Source organism: Erpetoichthys calabaricus, chromosome 6 (genome assembly GCF_900747795.2).
Source record: "Erpetoichthys calabaricus chromosome 6, fErpCal1.3, whole genome shotgun sequence".
NCBI lineage: Eukaryota > Metazoa > Chordata > Cladistia > Polypteriformes > Polypteridae > Erpetoichthys > Erpetoichthys calabaricus.
In genome coordinates, this window is record NC_041399.2 from 4,355,334 (window position 1) to 4,371,684 (window position 16,351).

A 16,351-nucleotide genomic window follows, 5' to 3' on the forward strand; every position below is an offset into this window, starting at 1 on the left:
GTCAGCCAAGAGGCTGTAGATGGCACAGGCTCATCATAACTAGAGCGCCAAAGACTGGAAAAACATATCCTGGTCTGTTGAATGTCAACAACTGCTGAAGCACACAGTTGGTAGGTGCCAACAGCGTGAATCCATGTAACCCACCTGCCTTGTGCCAATAGTCCAGGCTGGTGGTGGTGCTGGCATGATGACCTGTGAGAAATGTCTTCTTGGCACACTTGGTGACCCTTACTAGCAATGAATCCTTGCTTGAATGCCACGGCCTATTTGAATATTGTTGCTGACAACGTGCATCCCTTAATGGCCACAGTCTTCTAATGGCTGCTTCCAGCAAGATAATACACCACGTCACAAAGGCAACTGGCTTAATGAACATGACAATGAGTCCCATGTTCTTTAGTGGTCTTCCCAGTCACCAGATCTGAACACCTTTGGGATATGGTGGAATGGGAGATGAATGTGCAGCTGGCAAAAATTGTGCAGAAATTGTGTAAGGCCATTATGTCAACCTGAACCAGAATCTTGAAGGAACGTGTCCAACATCTTATGGAATCCAAGATATGAAGAACTGAGGCTGTTTTCAGAGCCAAAGGAGGTTCTGGGTTTAAAGAGGAGTGGTGGCTCTCAGGCTAATGATCTGTGCTGGTATCTGGAAGGTTGTCGTTACTACTAGAAGGGATCCCACTCTGTTGGGCCTGTGAACAAGACCCTTAACCTAAGAAAAAATGATCCAGGAGTGCTGAATATTGGCTTACCCTGTGTTCTGACCCGCAAAGGTCATGCAAAAAGACAGTTTCCCCTTGGGAATTAATATTCGTCGTCTTCTTCTTTTGGCTGCAGAGTTAAAGATGTTAAGATTTGCACTGGGGGTGATGAGGATGAACAGGATGAGAAATGAGTACATTAGAGGGTCAGCTCAAGTGGGACGGTTGGGAGACAAAGTCAGAGAGGCGAGATTACATTGGTTTGGACATGTGCAGAGGAGAGATACTGGGCATAATGAGAGAAGGGTGCTAAGGATAGAGCTACCAGGGAAGAGGAACAGTGGAAGGCCTAAGACAGCGTTTCTCAGCCTTTAAGTATTTGTGACCCGAGTTTTCATAACAGTTTTAATCGCGCCCCCCTAACATTTTTTTGAAACCCTAATAAAATTTATTCCTATATTTTTTGCTGCCGATACACCACTACAAGTTTAAAATTTCCCTACGAATAGTGAAATTATGCTACATATAGCAACATTCACGCCCCCTTTTTTGTTACTTTGCGCCCCCCTAGAGGAACGCGCCCCACAGGTTGAGAACCGCTGGCCTAAGAGGAGGTTTATGGATATAATGGGAGAGAACATGCAGGTGATGGTGTAACAGAACAAGATGACGAGGACATAAAGTATATAAAAACAATCAAAAACAAAAAACATCAAAGTAATAAGGCAACGATAAAAAAAAAACACACAACAAGTTGCAGATAGACGGGAGCTCTGAATCGAACTGACTCAAAATGGCCGACCTTCCTGTCACATGCTTTCCAGGCAGGAAGGGGTGGGTCCAGAAGTGCAGATAATGAAGTCAAGCGGTGGAACAGCTGTCAGTCTTCTGTTCTGCAGGGGGATTAAGAAAGAAGCCATTAGGACACAGCACCAACCCCTGGAGCGGCGGGTACTTAACGTCACCAGAGCCCTTAAGCTGCCACCCATGTGTACTCTTCACGCGAGACAATGGAATAGTTAATGTTACTAATCATTTGCTCAGTGAGTGGAGAAAACCTTTTTAGCATTCAGTCCTCTTTTTTATATTAAAATTCAAATCACTGATATCACATATTTTTAAATCTAATATCAATATACCAGAATTCAAAATAAAAAGTGATATGGACAGATTCAGATTTGATGTCAACGTTTTGAAGTTTGATGCTGAGCACAACCTTTCCAGCAAAAATGTTAGATACTCACTTCAATGAACTGTGGGAAAGGATCATTTACTGGCTCCCTCTTTGAAAGACTGGGAGCGCGCGTCCCAGTATGCACTGAGTTTGTCGTCTAAGTTGATTTCACAGTTTACAAAATTGATGTTGTTTTTTAACAAATTGATATTGCATTTTTAAAATTTCGTATCTCCTTTTAGTGAGAAGTCAAGCAAAATGACCCCCTTTTATTGGCTAACTAGAAAGATTACAATATGCAGGCTTTTGAGGAAACTCAGGCCCCTTCTTCAGGCAGGATGTAATACAGAAGGGGCCTGAGTGGCGGCCAGTTTATTAGGTGACATCTCCATCTTTGAAAGTTAAGGGGCACACGTCATGGACACCAAGGGCTGCGCTCAGTCCAGAAAGTCTGCATTATGGACATCAAGGGGCGCTGTTTTAGTAACTAAAGGGGTTCATGCTGTGGACACAGAGGGGTACCCCCAATCCCCCAGACCTCGAGGTCTAATAATACTGACTGAGCGCTATGGACGCAGATATGAAAGATTTACATCAATATTTCATCAATTCTGTATTTTCTTACTGTGGTGGGTTGGCACCCTGCCCGGGATTGGTTCCTGCCTTGTGCCCTGTGTTGGCTGGGATTGGCTCCAGCAGACAACCCGTGACCCTGTGTTCGGATTCAGCAGGTTGGATAATGGATGGATGGATGTATTTTGTTAAAAAAAAATTTAGGGGCCTGTGATTGGTCTCTTGGTTTATTTGAACCTTGCTCATTTTTTAGCTTCGACATTTAATACTTATAAAGTGTATTCACCCACCCCTTGGAGGTTTATTAAATAACATTGAAGCTGTGGATTTAATTTGCCCTTTTTTAGCCATTGATTAACACAGCATTTCTCAACCTTTAAGTATTTGCGACCCAAGTTTTCATAACAGTTTTAATCGCATCCCCCCTAACGTTTTTTTGAAAGGAGCCCACTAATACCAATTTGTTCTTTTTTAATTAATGACTAGCTGATTACCCAGTGGCTTCGCTCACTGAGTGCAAGGGAAAAAAATAAAATGTAGTCTATAAGTTATTAAACAGTAAAACATTAACATTTAAGAAGTAAAGATATATTGAGCACTACTGGAGTGGTTTGGGGTAAACTACATTTTAAAGGCGCTATAACACAACAGGTAAGTAGTACTAACAGCAGCTAAAATGTATTTGGATTATCTCTCGGTAGTAGATCTCTTGTGAAAGGCGCTACACGACTGCTGTGGTATAGAAATTACATTTTCTATGTGATCGTCCAAATTTCTGCCTGACAGCCTTGCACCACGTGCCTGTGATTTACTTCTTAAAATAATTCATCACAAAAGGAACCTTGAATGTTGCGAGGTTTTAGTGACCCGCACTCACCTTAAGGGACAGTAAGTAGTAGTGCAGGGTAATTTACAAACAGAGTCTTGCTTCGATGGCGCCGATTACACTCATTCGCAAAGATTTCCACTCTCCCAGGAGCCGACGGGGCACTTGAAATGTCACAAACAGTGCGAGAAGAGAGGACGCTGCCCGAAACTGTTAAGCTCTCATCCCCGAGGAGCAGCCTGACATTCCGCGCCTCCCAGCGTCCACTTTGTTCTGCACATTGTTTACAACTCGCCGCAGTTAAAAAGTAGAAAGACGCAAAGCTGTTTTCCTCATCTCTTCTATTATCAAGAACTGACAACTAAAGAAAAGTTACAATGTGGCAGTTTCCGCGACAGTCACGTGGACAAATAAATAAAACTTCTCTGTCAGAACGCGCTTGGCGGCGGACAGCTCAGCGCTGTAGTCCAGTAAGGAGGGCTGGGAGAAGACGACGCGGGGTGCACTTCTATGGGATAGATCGGCGTGTTTGTGTTTACTTCTTTTCAATATCAGTAAAATAACTCTCACACAAATAATAACAATTCGTAAAGACGATATAAAAATGGTGTCCACAAACGAAGTGATTAGTTCCTGTATTATAATATGTTCTGTGGTCATACGTAATTTCCATATTGTGTGGTCATACGTAATTTCCGTTTCATACGTAATTTCCATATCGTGTGGTCATACGTAATTTCCGTTTCAAACGCGAAAAGAATTTTATATATATAGATAGATATATCATAGATGCATATTTTATTATACCTACTTAACTTTTATCGACATTTATCTAACTCCATATTTATTTTTTTTGTATCAGAATGTAGTTTAAGTTAATTTGTTTTGGTTTCAATAGATGTATTTTTCATATTTTTGATTCTTGTTTTCTTTTTTTCACATCTTCGCACCCCCCTTTTTGTTACTTCGTGCCCCCCCTAGGGGGCCCGCTCCACAGTTTGAGAACCTCTGTAATAAATGAATCGGATTAACAGAAGAACACTCTTTAATTAAAGTCAAATCTCTGCATAGTGGTCTCAAATTTTCATCCTCTTCAAGTTGGTATCTAGTGGTGTGGTAGCCATGACCCCTATGCCCCAAACTACAGATATAACTGACATACACAAACAGAGTTACGGGTTCAATTATAATGAATTTTATTCCTCCAAGTACTTTATATCTCTATATATTGTGGCGGACGGCTGGGGATCCTGCCCAGTCGGGATGCCTGGAAGGAGGAAGGACCGGGAGAATGACAATACCTCCTCCAGGCCACGGGATCAGAGCTTAGAAGCTCAACCCTGCTGGAGCCCATGGCCACTGCCAGGGGATGCATGGAGGATGATTATAGTGCCTTGGACTGCAGCACTTCCACCACACCCAGAAGTGCTGCCAGAAGAGATTCCAGGCATACCTGCAGTGCTTCCGGGTGCTCATGCGGCACTTCCACCACACCAGGAATTGCCGCCGGAAGATCATCACGAAGCACCTGGAACACGTCTGGGGCATTATAAAAGGGGCCGACTCACTCCATTGGTCGAGCTGGAGTTGGGTGGAAGAAGACAGAGCTTGTGAGTGGAAGAGTGAGGACGGCAGAGGAGAAGGAAAAGAGGAGAAACAAAGGAATTGTGAGCTAATTATAGCTGTTTAGAGCATTGTGTGGTGCTGTAAGAAAAGAAGAATATTAAACGTGTGTGGTTTGGACATCTGGTGTCATGTCTGTCTGTGTTAAAGGGCTGAACTTCCACAATATATAAAATCCAACATTTGTCTGTGTGTCCGCTTTTCACGAGAGAACTACTTAAAAAATACTTCTAAAAAATACTTTTAGTATTTCTTCTAAAAAATTTCATACTTCTAAAAAATTTTTATTTTTTATGGAGGATTTGTTCTGTTCTGTGTACTGCATTGTATTGTATTGACCCCCTTCTTTTGACACCCACTGCACACCCAGCCTACCTGGAAAGGGGTCTCTCTTTGAAGTGCCTTTCCCAAGGTTTCTTCCATTTTTCCCTACAAGGGTTTTTTTGTCTCCTTGTCTTCTTAGAGAGTCAAGGCTGGGGGGCTGTCAAAAGGCAGGGCTTGTGTGATTTTGGGCTACTATACAAAAATAAACTGCATTGTATTGTATGAACGGATTTAGATCGGGTTTTTTTCTAGAATTTGCTTGAACATTCCGGTTAATTTTGTGACCTCTCTCATCGTGCTAAGTATCATAATTTGCTTGCGGTACCGATTTATTTGCATGAATCTGAGAGAGACGCAACGGGTCCCTCCTCACTCCCACGCCAGCCTCGAGGCGCATCTTACCTCCACTTAGCTAGTGAATGAGAGAACAACTTCACGTATTTAGAGCGTTATTTTTTGTATACAATTTGCTTGAACATTCCAGTTGATGTTGCGACTTCTCTCATCACAGTAAGAATCAGAGGTCACTTGCAGGAGTGATATATTCGTGGTAATTTGAGGGAAGGGGGAAGCGTGACATCAGGAGTCGGGAGTCAGTCTACCTCTGCACTTTGGACTGTAACTTGCCTCCGCTTAGCTGGCGATACCTTTTTGTTTATTGATTTTTAAAGTTTGTCCTGTTTCACTACTCTGCGGGGAGAGTCGCAGGGGACGGCTAGTATAATATAATACATATTAGGACGGTGAATCCTTCCGTTCTTCTCCTCTTCTCCTCTTCCTCTCACAAGTGTTGTCCTCAGCCTCCAGACTCCAAACTTTGAGCCTGACTGTTCAATTTCTTCTTTGTCAGCTCTGCCACATTCCTCCTCTTCTTCCTCCTCCTCCTTCTTCTTCATGTCATAGACATTGTGAGTGAAGAGGCCTTTTCAAGTCCAGCCACAAATTCTCCATTGGACTGAGATCTGGACTCTTGACTCGGCCGCTACAGGACGTTCACGTTGTTGTTTTGAAGCCATTCCCGTGTTGATTTGGCTTTATACCTGAGCTCATTTTTTTTTCCCAAGCAGATTTTTTGCAGATTGTTGTGGTGTGAAATTATTTATATAAGTTGATAAATATTGTGTATGTCTTTGTTTGTAACTTAGACAAATCAATGTAATATTAGTGTGTCATTGGTGAGAAGCTTTCATGTTTAATGAACCCACACCCCTAAAACCAGTTTGGCAAATCGCAAGTCTCATTTTCAATCAATCAACCCCCCCAACAGGAAAGCCAAACTACCCGGCTGGCAGGTTTCACTCAACATGTTTTTTTGGGGGGCAGGTGTGAAAATACGCCAGTAACTGGGGGACATGTTAGACCAGAATTCTGTTGGTTTAAAGTTGGCTCTTTGGGATTGGTTTGAAGTAGAAGCTATTCGGGTACCAAGACGCCCCATTGGCTGTAGGACCTGAACAGAGAATGTATACGTTTGGTTGCTTTATCCCTCCTTCACTCTGTCTCACACCATCACGATGAAGGAGCATCTCTCACACCATGGACTGAAAAGAAGACCACACTGAGAAGCACAAGTCAGCAGCCATGTTGAGACAGGCATGCGGCCTGTCCTGAAGAAAGCTGACCAGAAATTATGATTTAACTCGAGACATTTTAAGTAACAAACAAGTCCGTGTGCTGAAGTCCTGAAACTACATATCAGCATTTATCAGGTTGTATGGTTGCCAATATTCACTTGTACTGTGCTTTTTGTTATTATTTATGAATATTATCAGTAATACATTATTTAAAGTGTTACTTAATTCCTGCTTGTCTTTTATTCTCTGTAATTGCCTGAGGTTATAGATGTAGAATGGAAGGTGGGGAGAAGTTGTAGAGTACAATACCTTAGAAACAGTGCTAAGTCTGTGAGATTTGAGGTATTCTGACAAAGTCTATGCAATAAAGAATACAAAAGGGGAAAGTCGAGTAACAGAGAACTCTACCAGGACAAAATACCACGTTGTTGTTCATCTTCTCCCGAAGTACAAACAGAAACTGAAACAAGAAAAACCAGCCATACGAACAACACAAAACTGGTGCTAGGAAAGTGTAGAGGAACTGCAGGAATGCTTCTCCAGTACAAATTGGGATCTGCTGACATCCTCACAGTCACTGAATGAGGCCACCTATACTGTCAGCGAATATATTCAATTCTGTGAGTCTATGATCATTAAGAAAAAATCTGTCAAGGTGTACCCAAACAGTAAGCCATGGATCACTAAAGAGGTTAAAGCATTACTATTGCAAAAGCAACATGCACATCAAGAAAATAAGTTAGAAGATAAGCAAATTTTACAGCAAAGGATTAACAGGTTAATTAAACAAAATAAAAAGATGTATGGGGAAAAAAATCAAGAGGTGGTTCAATGATAACAATCCAAAGCAGGTCTGGAAAGGACTAAAAACAATTACAGGACTGGGCCCTAAACTGAATGTGGATTTTCCAGCTGACAAAGACCACAAGCTTTTAGCAGATTAACTGAATAACTTTTATGCCAGATTTGAAACAAGTGATTTCAGCACCCAAAATACTGAAATAAAGGAGATGCTTTATAAAAACACCAGGTATTCTGCTGTGATTGGGTTCAGTTTAAATGAAGTGGAAAAAGGCTTGCGGAAGGCCAAAACAAACAGTGCAGTGGGACCAGACGGCATATCAGGTCGGCTCTTAAAGTCTTGCTCTAAGCAGATCTCCCCAGTTTTTCATTTGCTTTTTAACTGGTCTCTGACCTGTGGTATTGTACCAAATCTGTGGAAACAATCAATCATCACCCCTGTATCTAAGGTTTCTAGGCCAAGCTGTTTAAATGACTACAGACCAGTGGCACTTACATCTATTCCAATGAAATGCTTTGAACACTTGGTGAAAAACATTTTAATGACAGAGACAAAGTCTTTTCAAGACAACAATCAATTTGCTTATTGTGCAAACAGAAGTGTGGAAGATGCTCTGCTTGTTATCTTACATCAAATCTACACCTTTCTTGATCAGCCTGGTTCATATGTCAGAGCACCATTTTTGGATTTTTCTTCAGCGTTCAATACTATACAGCTTCATATACTGATTGGGAAATTAAACAGTATGAATGTAAACCCATTTATCACACTATGGATTCAGAATTTTCTTTTAAATCGTTCAGACAGTTAAAGTTCAGGACACTTTTTCAAAAGCTCTTCATTCAAACACAGGAAGTCCACAGGGGCGTGTGTCTTATCACCATTACTGTTTACTCTGTACACACGTGACCTGAGACAGAACAATGACCACTGCTCCATTATTAAGTATGCGGATGACACCATGATCATAGGACACATATCTGGGGAGGATGAAAACCACTATCTAAATCAAGTGGACTGTATGGTAAACTGGTGCAATAAAAACTCTCTCACTCTGAATGTAAAAAAGACCAAAGAAATGATATTTGATTTTAAGAGACAGAAATCTGTATGTTCACCTATTGTAGTTCTGGGAGAGGAGGTAGAAACAGTGAATGAATATAAATACTTAGGAACTTACCTAGATAACAATCTTAACTGGAATACAAATACAAAAAAATTATTTTCTAAATGCAACCAGCGCTTATTTCTCCTCCATAAACTCAAACTATTTAAAGTAGACAAGGACCTCATGTTGTCCTTCTATCGCAGTATGATCCAGTCTGTGATCACTTTCAGTTTCATTGCCTGGTTTAATAGTCTGACAAACCAAAACTCAAAAAGCTCCAGCAGATTACGAAGTATGCAGCTAAAGTTATTGGGGCTGATGTAGATGATTTGACTGGTGTGTGTCAGAGGGCAATGCTAAAGAAACTGGAAATCATCTCAACTGATGACAGACATCCATTACATGTAGAACTAAACTTCAGTAAATCAGAAAGGATAGTTGATTTGAAAACCCACACAAATCATTCCAGAAACTCCTTTCTTCCTAGTGCCATACGACTTTTCAATAAGAAATATCGGAGATAATGTTTTAAGGTTTTGATATATATCCTGTTACCTTTTTTTTTTTTTTTGGTATAAATATGTTTTATCTAACTGCCTTACCTTAACCTTTCTTATTTCTATTTGTCTGTTTCATTTCATTCTGTCTGTTACCTGTTATTAGATGCAACTGAGAAGGCAAATTTCATGTTTTCCTGTGTAAACATGACTAAATAAAGAAACCTAACCTAACCGAACCTAAACCTAAACCTATATCAGGTTTATCTCCCCAAATTTCGCAGCATTCATGTTACCTTCACAAGCCCACCTGAGCTTTCTGCAGAAAAATGTCCCCACAGCTCATGGCTGCCACACCAGCATGGGTCATGCGTCATGGTGTGTTTTTTGTAAACGTGAAGATGTAACATGGCGAGTAGTCTGATGGCTCCGTTTTGGTCTCATCAGACCTCAGAACCTTCTTCCTGATGATTCCAGAGTCCCTCACGTGCCTTCTGCTGAGATGTCCCCTCCTTTCCACTCTTCCATAAAGCCGTGAAGGTCCTGAGTAACCGTTGCGGCCTGCACACTTTTCTCAAACTTGGTCTTGAAATTTTGAATAAAATGCAAAACTCTTTGCTAAGCTCTTTGGAAAAGTAAAACGGACTCAGCTAGGGAATTTGAACTTTATAACATTCCATCCATCCATCCATCCATCCATCCATCCATCCATCCATCCATCCATCCATCCATCCATCCAGGGTAAGGTCACAGGGGAGCTTGAACCTTTCCCAGTGTTCATGAGGCACAGGGCAAGAACGGCCTCTGTAGTGGACTGCAGCCCATCATGGACATTGTGAATTAATTTTTTAAATCCTATGGTTATGCCTTTGTGTTTCGGTTGTATATTATTGTGCATTTGTACAGTCCACGAGTCTCATGAGTGGATTGATTTATTTGTTCTTCTTTTGTTTTTTTGCCAGGAAAAACCTGGAATTTAAGGAAGTATGGAGACCATTTCCATGATGGGAAGTCCTCGGAACAACAGTAAAGCTGTTTTCTTACCAAATGGCATGAATGGTTTTAAAGAGATAAGCAAGTCGACCATTGGCATCCTAGGATCTGGAGACTTTGCCAAATGCTTGACTATACGGCTCCTCAAATGTGGATACCACGTGGTGGTCGGCAGTCGAAACCCGAAGAGAGCCGCCGAGTTTTTTCCGCACGTCGTCGATGTGACCCATCATGAAGATGCGGTAGCAAAATCCAATTTCATTTTTGTCGCCATCCATCGAGAACATTACGCCTCCTTATGGGACCTCAAGCATCTTTTAGTCGGCAAGATCCTTGTGGACGTCAGCAATAACAGCCGAATGGACCAGTACCCCGAGTCCAACGCCGAGTACCTGGCGTCGTTGTTCCCGGAATCAATTGTGGTTAAAGGATTCAATGTCATCTCCGCCTGGGCTATGCAGTCTGGGCCTAAGGACGCTAGCAGACAGGTAACGGAGATCTCGCCTTTTCTAACAAGTGGTTGCTTCCTTTATCACTTGCTGTATAATTATAAACTGTGCATTTTTTTAATGAAACATGTGTGCTGATTCACTTTCTTAATTACTTGTGGGGAATAAAAGGACGTTGTCCTTGTTCAGACAAATTAAAATCCTTCCCCACCGAAACCCAAAGTCACTGTCTGGAGGTCACACAGACCACAGGATGCTTTTTACTTAGCAGTTACCAGAAACAATCCCACAATTCATTGAAGCTAAATTCTGTTCTAAGGCTTCACAAGAAGCCTTTTGTCTTTTTCACTGACTAAAGAGGGTGTCTATTGTTCTACGGCTTATTTCAGAAATGTAGAATGCACATCACATTTCACATACTTGGGATCAACAGTACAGAGTAACGGGGAGTGCGGAAGAGAGGTGAAGAAGAGAGTACAGGCAGGGTGGAGTGGCTGGAGAAGAGTGTCAGGAGTGATTTGTGACAGACGGGTATCAGCAAGAGTGAAAGGGAAGGTCTACAGGACGGTAGTGAGACTAGCTGTGTTATATGGTTTGGAGACGGTGGCACAGGAGACAGAGCTGGAGGTGGCAGAGTTAAAGATGTGAAGATTTGCATTGAGTGTGACGAGGATGGACAGGATTAGAAATTAAGACATTAGAGAGTCAACTCAAGTTGGATGGCTGAGTGACAAAGTCAGAGAGGCGAGATTGTGTTGGTTTGGAGAGATGCTGGGTATATTGGGAGAAGGGTGCTAAGGATAGAGCTGCCAGGTAAGAGGAAGGCCTCAGAGAAGGTTTATGGATGTGCTGAGAGGGGACTTGCAGGTGATGGGTGTAATAGAGCAAGATATAGAGGACAGGAAGAGATGGAAAAAGATGATCTGCTATGGAGACTCCTAATGGGAGCAGCTGAATGAAGAACAAGAGAATGCAAATCAGATTACACGTTTGGGGTGGCACGGTGGCGCAGTGGGTAGCGCTGCTGCCTTGCAGTTACGAGACCCGTCTGGGTTCGCTTCCCGGGTCCTCCCTGCGTGGAGTTTGCATGTTACAATACAGTTTATTTTTGTATAGCCCAAAATCACACAGGAAGTGCCGCAATGGGCTTTAACAGGCCCTGCCTCTTGACAGCCCCCCAGCCTCGACTCTCTAAGAAGACAAGGAAAAACTCCCAAAAAAACCTTGTAGGGAAAAATAGAAGAAACCTTGGGAAAGGCAGTTCAAAGAGAGACCCCTTTCCAGGTAGGTTGGGCGTGCACTGGGTGTCAAAAGAAGGGGGTCAATACAATACAATACACAGAACAGAACAATTTCTCAATATAGTAAGAAATAAAAAATATAAATTTTAGAAGTACAGAGCAGAATTTAACAGTAGATGATATATCCCATAATAAGATTTGGATTTGTGTAGAGTCCTGGAGACTGCCTCCCCCACGGCTGAAACAGTGCTGGGCCAGCCAATCCGATGAAAGGACCCCTCTTTCCCACGATTCCTGCGATCCCCCATCTGGGATGACTTTTCCTTAAGTAGGCAAAACAACTTGGCAGGTGGGCCGTGGCACCAAGTGCCACATTTGAGTACCGAGAAGAAAAACAGAATAAGTGAGGGTTAGTATCAGATTATAACTGTCATGTTACTTTTGTTGTAGTGCTAATGACTAACAACAGAGATGCAGTCTGTACAGTTAATCAGCAGCTCTAGTCAGGGTGTGCTAAACTGAAGTTGTGAGTCTTCATCCGGGATTTAAAAGCTGAGACCGAAGGGGCATCTCTTATAGTAGCAGGCAGACCATTCCACAGTTTAGGGGCCCTGTAACTAAAAGCTCGACCTCCCACTGTTATTTTATTAATCCTTGGAATCATAAGCAGACCAGCATCTTGAGATCTTAATGTGCGCTCAGGTTTGTAAGTCATGATAAATTCAGACAAGTAAGCCGGACCTCGACCATTTAATGCTTTATATGTTAAAAGAAGGATTTTGAAATCTGCCCTAAACTTAACCGGGAGCCAGTGATTTAAGAACTGGAGTTATGTGTTCGTATTTTCTTGTTCTTGTAATAATTCTTGCAGCAGCATTTTGGATTAACTGGAGGCTGTATAAAGAACAGTTTGAACATCCAGTGAACACCGCATTGCAGTAGCCAATCCTACTAGAGATAAATGCATGAATTAATTTCTCAGAATCCTGTTTATTTAAAAAGCGCCTTAATTTCCTAACATTTTTCAGATGGAAGAAACATGTTTTGGACAACTTTGTAATATGCGCTTTAAATGACATGCTAGAGTCAAAGATAACTCCTAGATTGCGGGCTGATTCAGTAAAATTAATGGGGATTCCAACTGAGTTAAATGATGACAAAATATTGTTGTGATCAGCATCATTCCCTCCAACAATTAACATCTCTGTTTTATCTGTGTTTAAAGACAAGTAGTTCTCATTCATCCACTCCTTTAATTCACTAACACAACTAATTAAAGACAACATTGGAGAAACTTCATTTGATTTAAATGAAAGGTATAACTGGGTGTCATCTGCATACGAGTGAAAATTAACATTATGTTTCCTAATGAGAGATCCCAGTGGAAGCATGTACAGTGAAAACAGTAAAGGTCCCAGTACTGAGCCCTGCGGGACACCATATTGAACTTCTGTGTAGAATGATGGAGTACTGTCAGCACATTTCTGTACATATTGGAATCGATTTGATAAATAAGAACTTAAACAAGAGAGCACGGTGCCTGTAAGCTCAACATCATTTTCTAGCCTGTGTAGTAAAATAGAATGGTCGATGGTGTCAAATGCTGCACTTAAGTCCAACAACATAATTACAATTTCATGTTCTCCCCGTGTCTGCGTGGGTTTCCTCCGGGCGCTCCGGTTTCCTCCCACAGTCCAAAGACATGCAGGTTAGGTGGATTGGCGATTCTAAATTGGCCCTACTGTGTGCTTGGTGTGTGTGTGTGTGTCCTGCAGTGGGTTGGCACCCTGCCCAGGATTGGTTCCTGCCTTGTGCCCTGTGTTGGCTGGGATTGGCTCCAGCAGACCCCCGTGACCCTATGTTTGGATTCAGCGGGTTGGAAAAATGGATGGATGGATGGATTACACATTTGGAAAAGGGTTTAAAAAAAAACAAATGGCAGTGATTGTCATATTGGAAAACGAAGGAGATAAAGCAGATTAATAAAAGGATGTGACTCAGTTTCTTAAGGCAGAATAGTCAGGGTGTGTCTTCAGATCATCGCGTCTACCAGGGATTAATGCTGAAGTGTCTTTGACTTTCACAGGTGGAGCACATCTGGCAGGAGAATCCAGCACAGGGAAGACAACTTCTCTCATGTTGTGAGGTTACACATCAAACTTAGATGGGGGGGGGTGGGGATTCTTATCCGAAAAGAAAAACTTTGGATGGATACTTGTGGATCTTAGCAATGTCCACTAGGGATACCACAATCAGGTTTTTGTAGGGCCAAATATCGATCACTAGTCGGGCGCCGCTATATTTCGCTATGTTCAGCCTCTTCTTATGCATCAGCATTTGTTGAATGTGGACTGAAATGATGACGCTGATGTTCTTCCAAGCTTATTTTTCTGGGTTAAATAACCCTCAGTTTGAAAAGCCACTCCACTTGACCAAAATGCAAAATTATAGCAACTGATTAAACTTTAATGATGTAAATGTTAAACAATTCCACAAACTGCTAAGCTTTGTCTATGTTCATCATCCCCAGGATGGACAATAAGGCAAATTTTTATAGGGGGATGCATAAAGTCCTTTATTTACTTACTGTTACAGTTGAAGTTCACAATTTTCCTGTTAAAATTATGTTGTAAGAGAAACGAAGACAACTAGAAAGAATTGAGGTACCAGCTTGGTAGCTCCATATAACTGGATCTGCTAAACAAAAAGGAAACACACAATAATTATGGAGATGCCATTCCTGACATGAATTGAGGATCGAACTAACAAAGATGGTGAAGCGTCCGGTTTATAGTCCTACCAACAGGAAGAGGCAGATCCTAGTGGACGGACACCGGTAGTGACGTCAGAGGTGTTATACTGTAGATAAATAGATAGATAGATAGATAGATAGATAGATAGATAGATAGATAGATAGATAGATAGATAGATAGATAGATAGATAGATAGATAGATAGATAGATAGATAGATAGATAGATAGATAGATAGATAGATAGATAGATAATGTTTATGCAAAATTTCCCCTTAACCAATTTCCAATTTAGTCCCCATGTTCTTGATGAGCTCATTTTAAAGTCACTGTCTCGATCCACTGGACTAATTCCCTTCATCATTTTAAACACTTCAGTCAGGTCTCCTCTTAATCTCTTTTTACAAAAATTCAGATCTAAGAAACATGCGAAAATCCTAAACTCCCTTTACTGACTCTGACAATAACTTTATGCACCAACAGCAAAACACACAAACTCAGAACGTTGAAGTAATTTAAAAAGTGTGCCACCGTCTTAAATAGTCTTCAAGTGATCTATCCATCCATCCATTATCCAACCCGCTATATCCTAACTACAGGGTCACGGGGGTCTACTGGAGCCAATCCCACCCAACACAAGGTGCAAGGCAGGGAACAAAGGGCGCCAGCCCACCGCAGGGCACACACACACACACACACACCAAGCACACACTGGGACAATTTAGAATCACCAATGCACCTATCCTGCAGGACCTTGGACTGTGGGAGGAAACCGGAGTACCCCTTCAAGTGATCACATTATGTTATACAGCATTCAGTTGTCATGTGATTTCCAACAACATTATGGACACTGTCAACCATAGGAATTTTCATGAGAAGTACTTAATAAATAAGGAAGAGTCTTCAGTCATCGTTATATATGAACTCCAAACATGGATGACCTTTATTTACACCTAGAGTTAGAGTCCCACATGCTCTTGTAAGTGCAGCATGCCAGAGTGAACACCTCTAACTGAGCACTTCCTTTAATCACCTAGGTTCATTTACATAACACATTTGAATCAGAACATTACAAGAATCTGGACGAGAACAGGCCATTCAACCCCAATGAAGCTCACCAGTCCTGTCCACTTAATTCTTCTAAAATAACATCAAGTCATGTTTTGAAAGTCCCTAAAGTCCTACTATCTATCACACTACCTGGCCACTTATTCAATGTGTCTGTGGTTCTCTGTGTGAAGACCTTCCTAATGTTTGTGTGAAATTTCCTTTTCACAAGTTTCCAACTGTGTCCGCATGTTCTTGGTGAACTCATTTTAAAGTCACCGCCTTGATCCACTGTACTGATTCCTTTCATCATTTTAAACACTTCAGTCAGGTATTCTCCTAATCTTCTTCTACTTAAACTGTAAAGTCTCAGCTCTTTTAATCTTTTCCTCATAACTCATCCCCACTCCTTGCCCTGGAATCAGCCTAGTTGCTCATCTCTGGACATTTTCTTGTGTTGTTATGTCCTTTTTGTAGCCTGGAGACCAAAACTGCACACAGGACTCCAGATGAGGCCTCACCAGTGTGTTATAAAGCTTGAGCAGAACCTCCTGTGACTTTTACTCCACACGTCAGGGCGCTATATAACCTGACATTCTGTTAATGGCTTCTGAACACCATCTGGCAGTTGATAGCGTAGAGTCCACTTACAACTTCAAAATCCTT

At 41.7% G+C, this 16,351-nt stretch overlaps 1 protein-coding gene across 1 annotated transcript in view; it reads left to right on the top strand.

The window, feature by feature from the left end:
- Positions 1 to 16,351, top strand: part of LOC114653192 (metalloreductase STEAP2-like) — a 45,512-nt gene that overhangs the window by 1,473 nt on the left and 27,688 nt on the right. The window contains exon 2 of the mRNA XM_028803373.2: positions 10,168 to 10,686. Within this exon, the coding sequence (XP_028659206.1) occupies positions 10,192 to 10,686 (495 nt within the window). The 5' untranslated portion in view covers positions 10,168 to 10,191. The remainder of the gene's footprint in view (positions 1 to 10,167; positions 10,687 to 16,351) is intronic.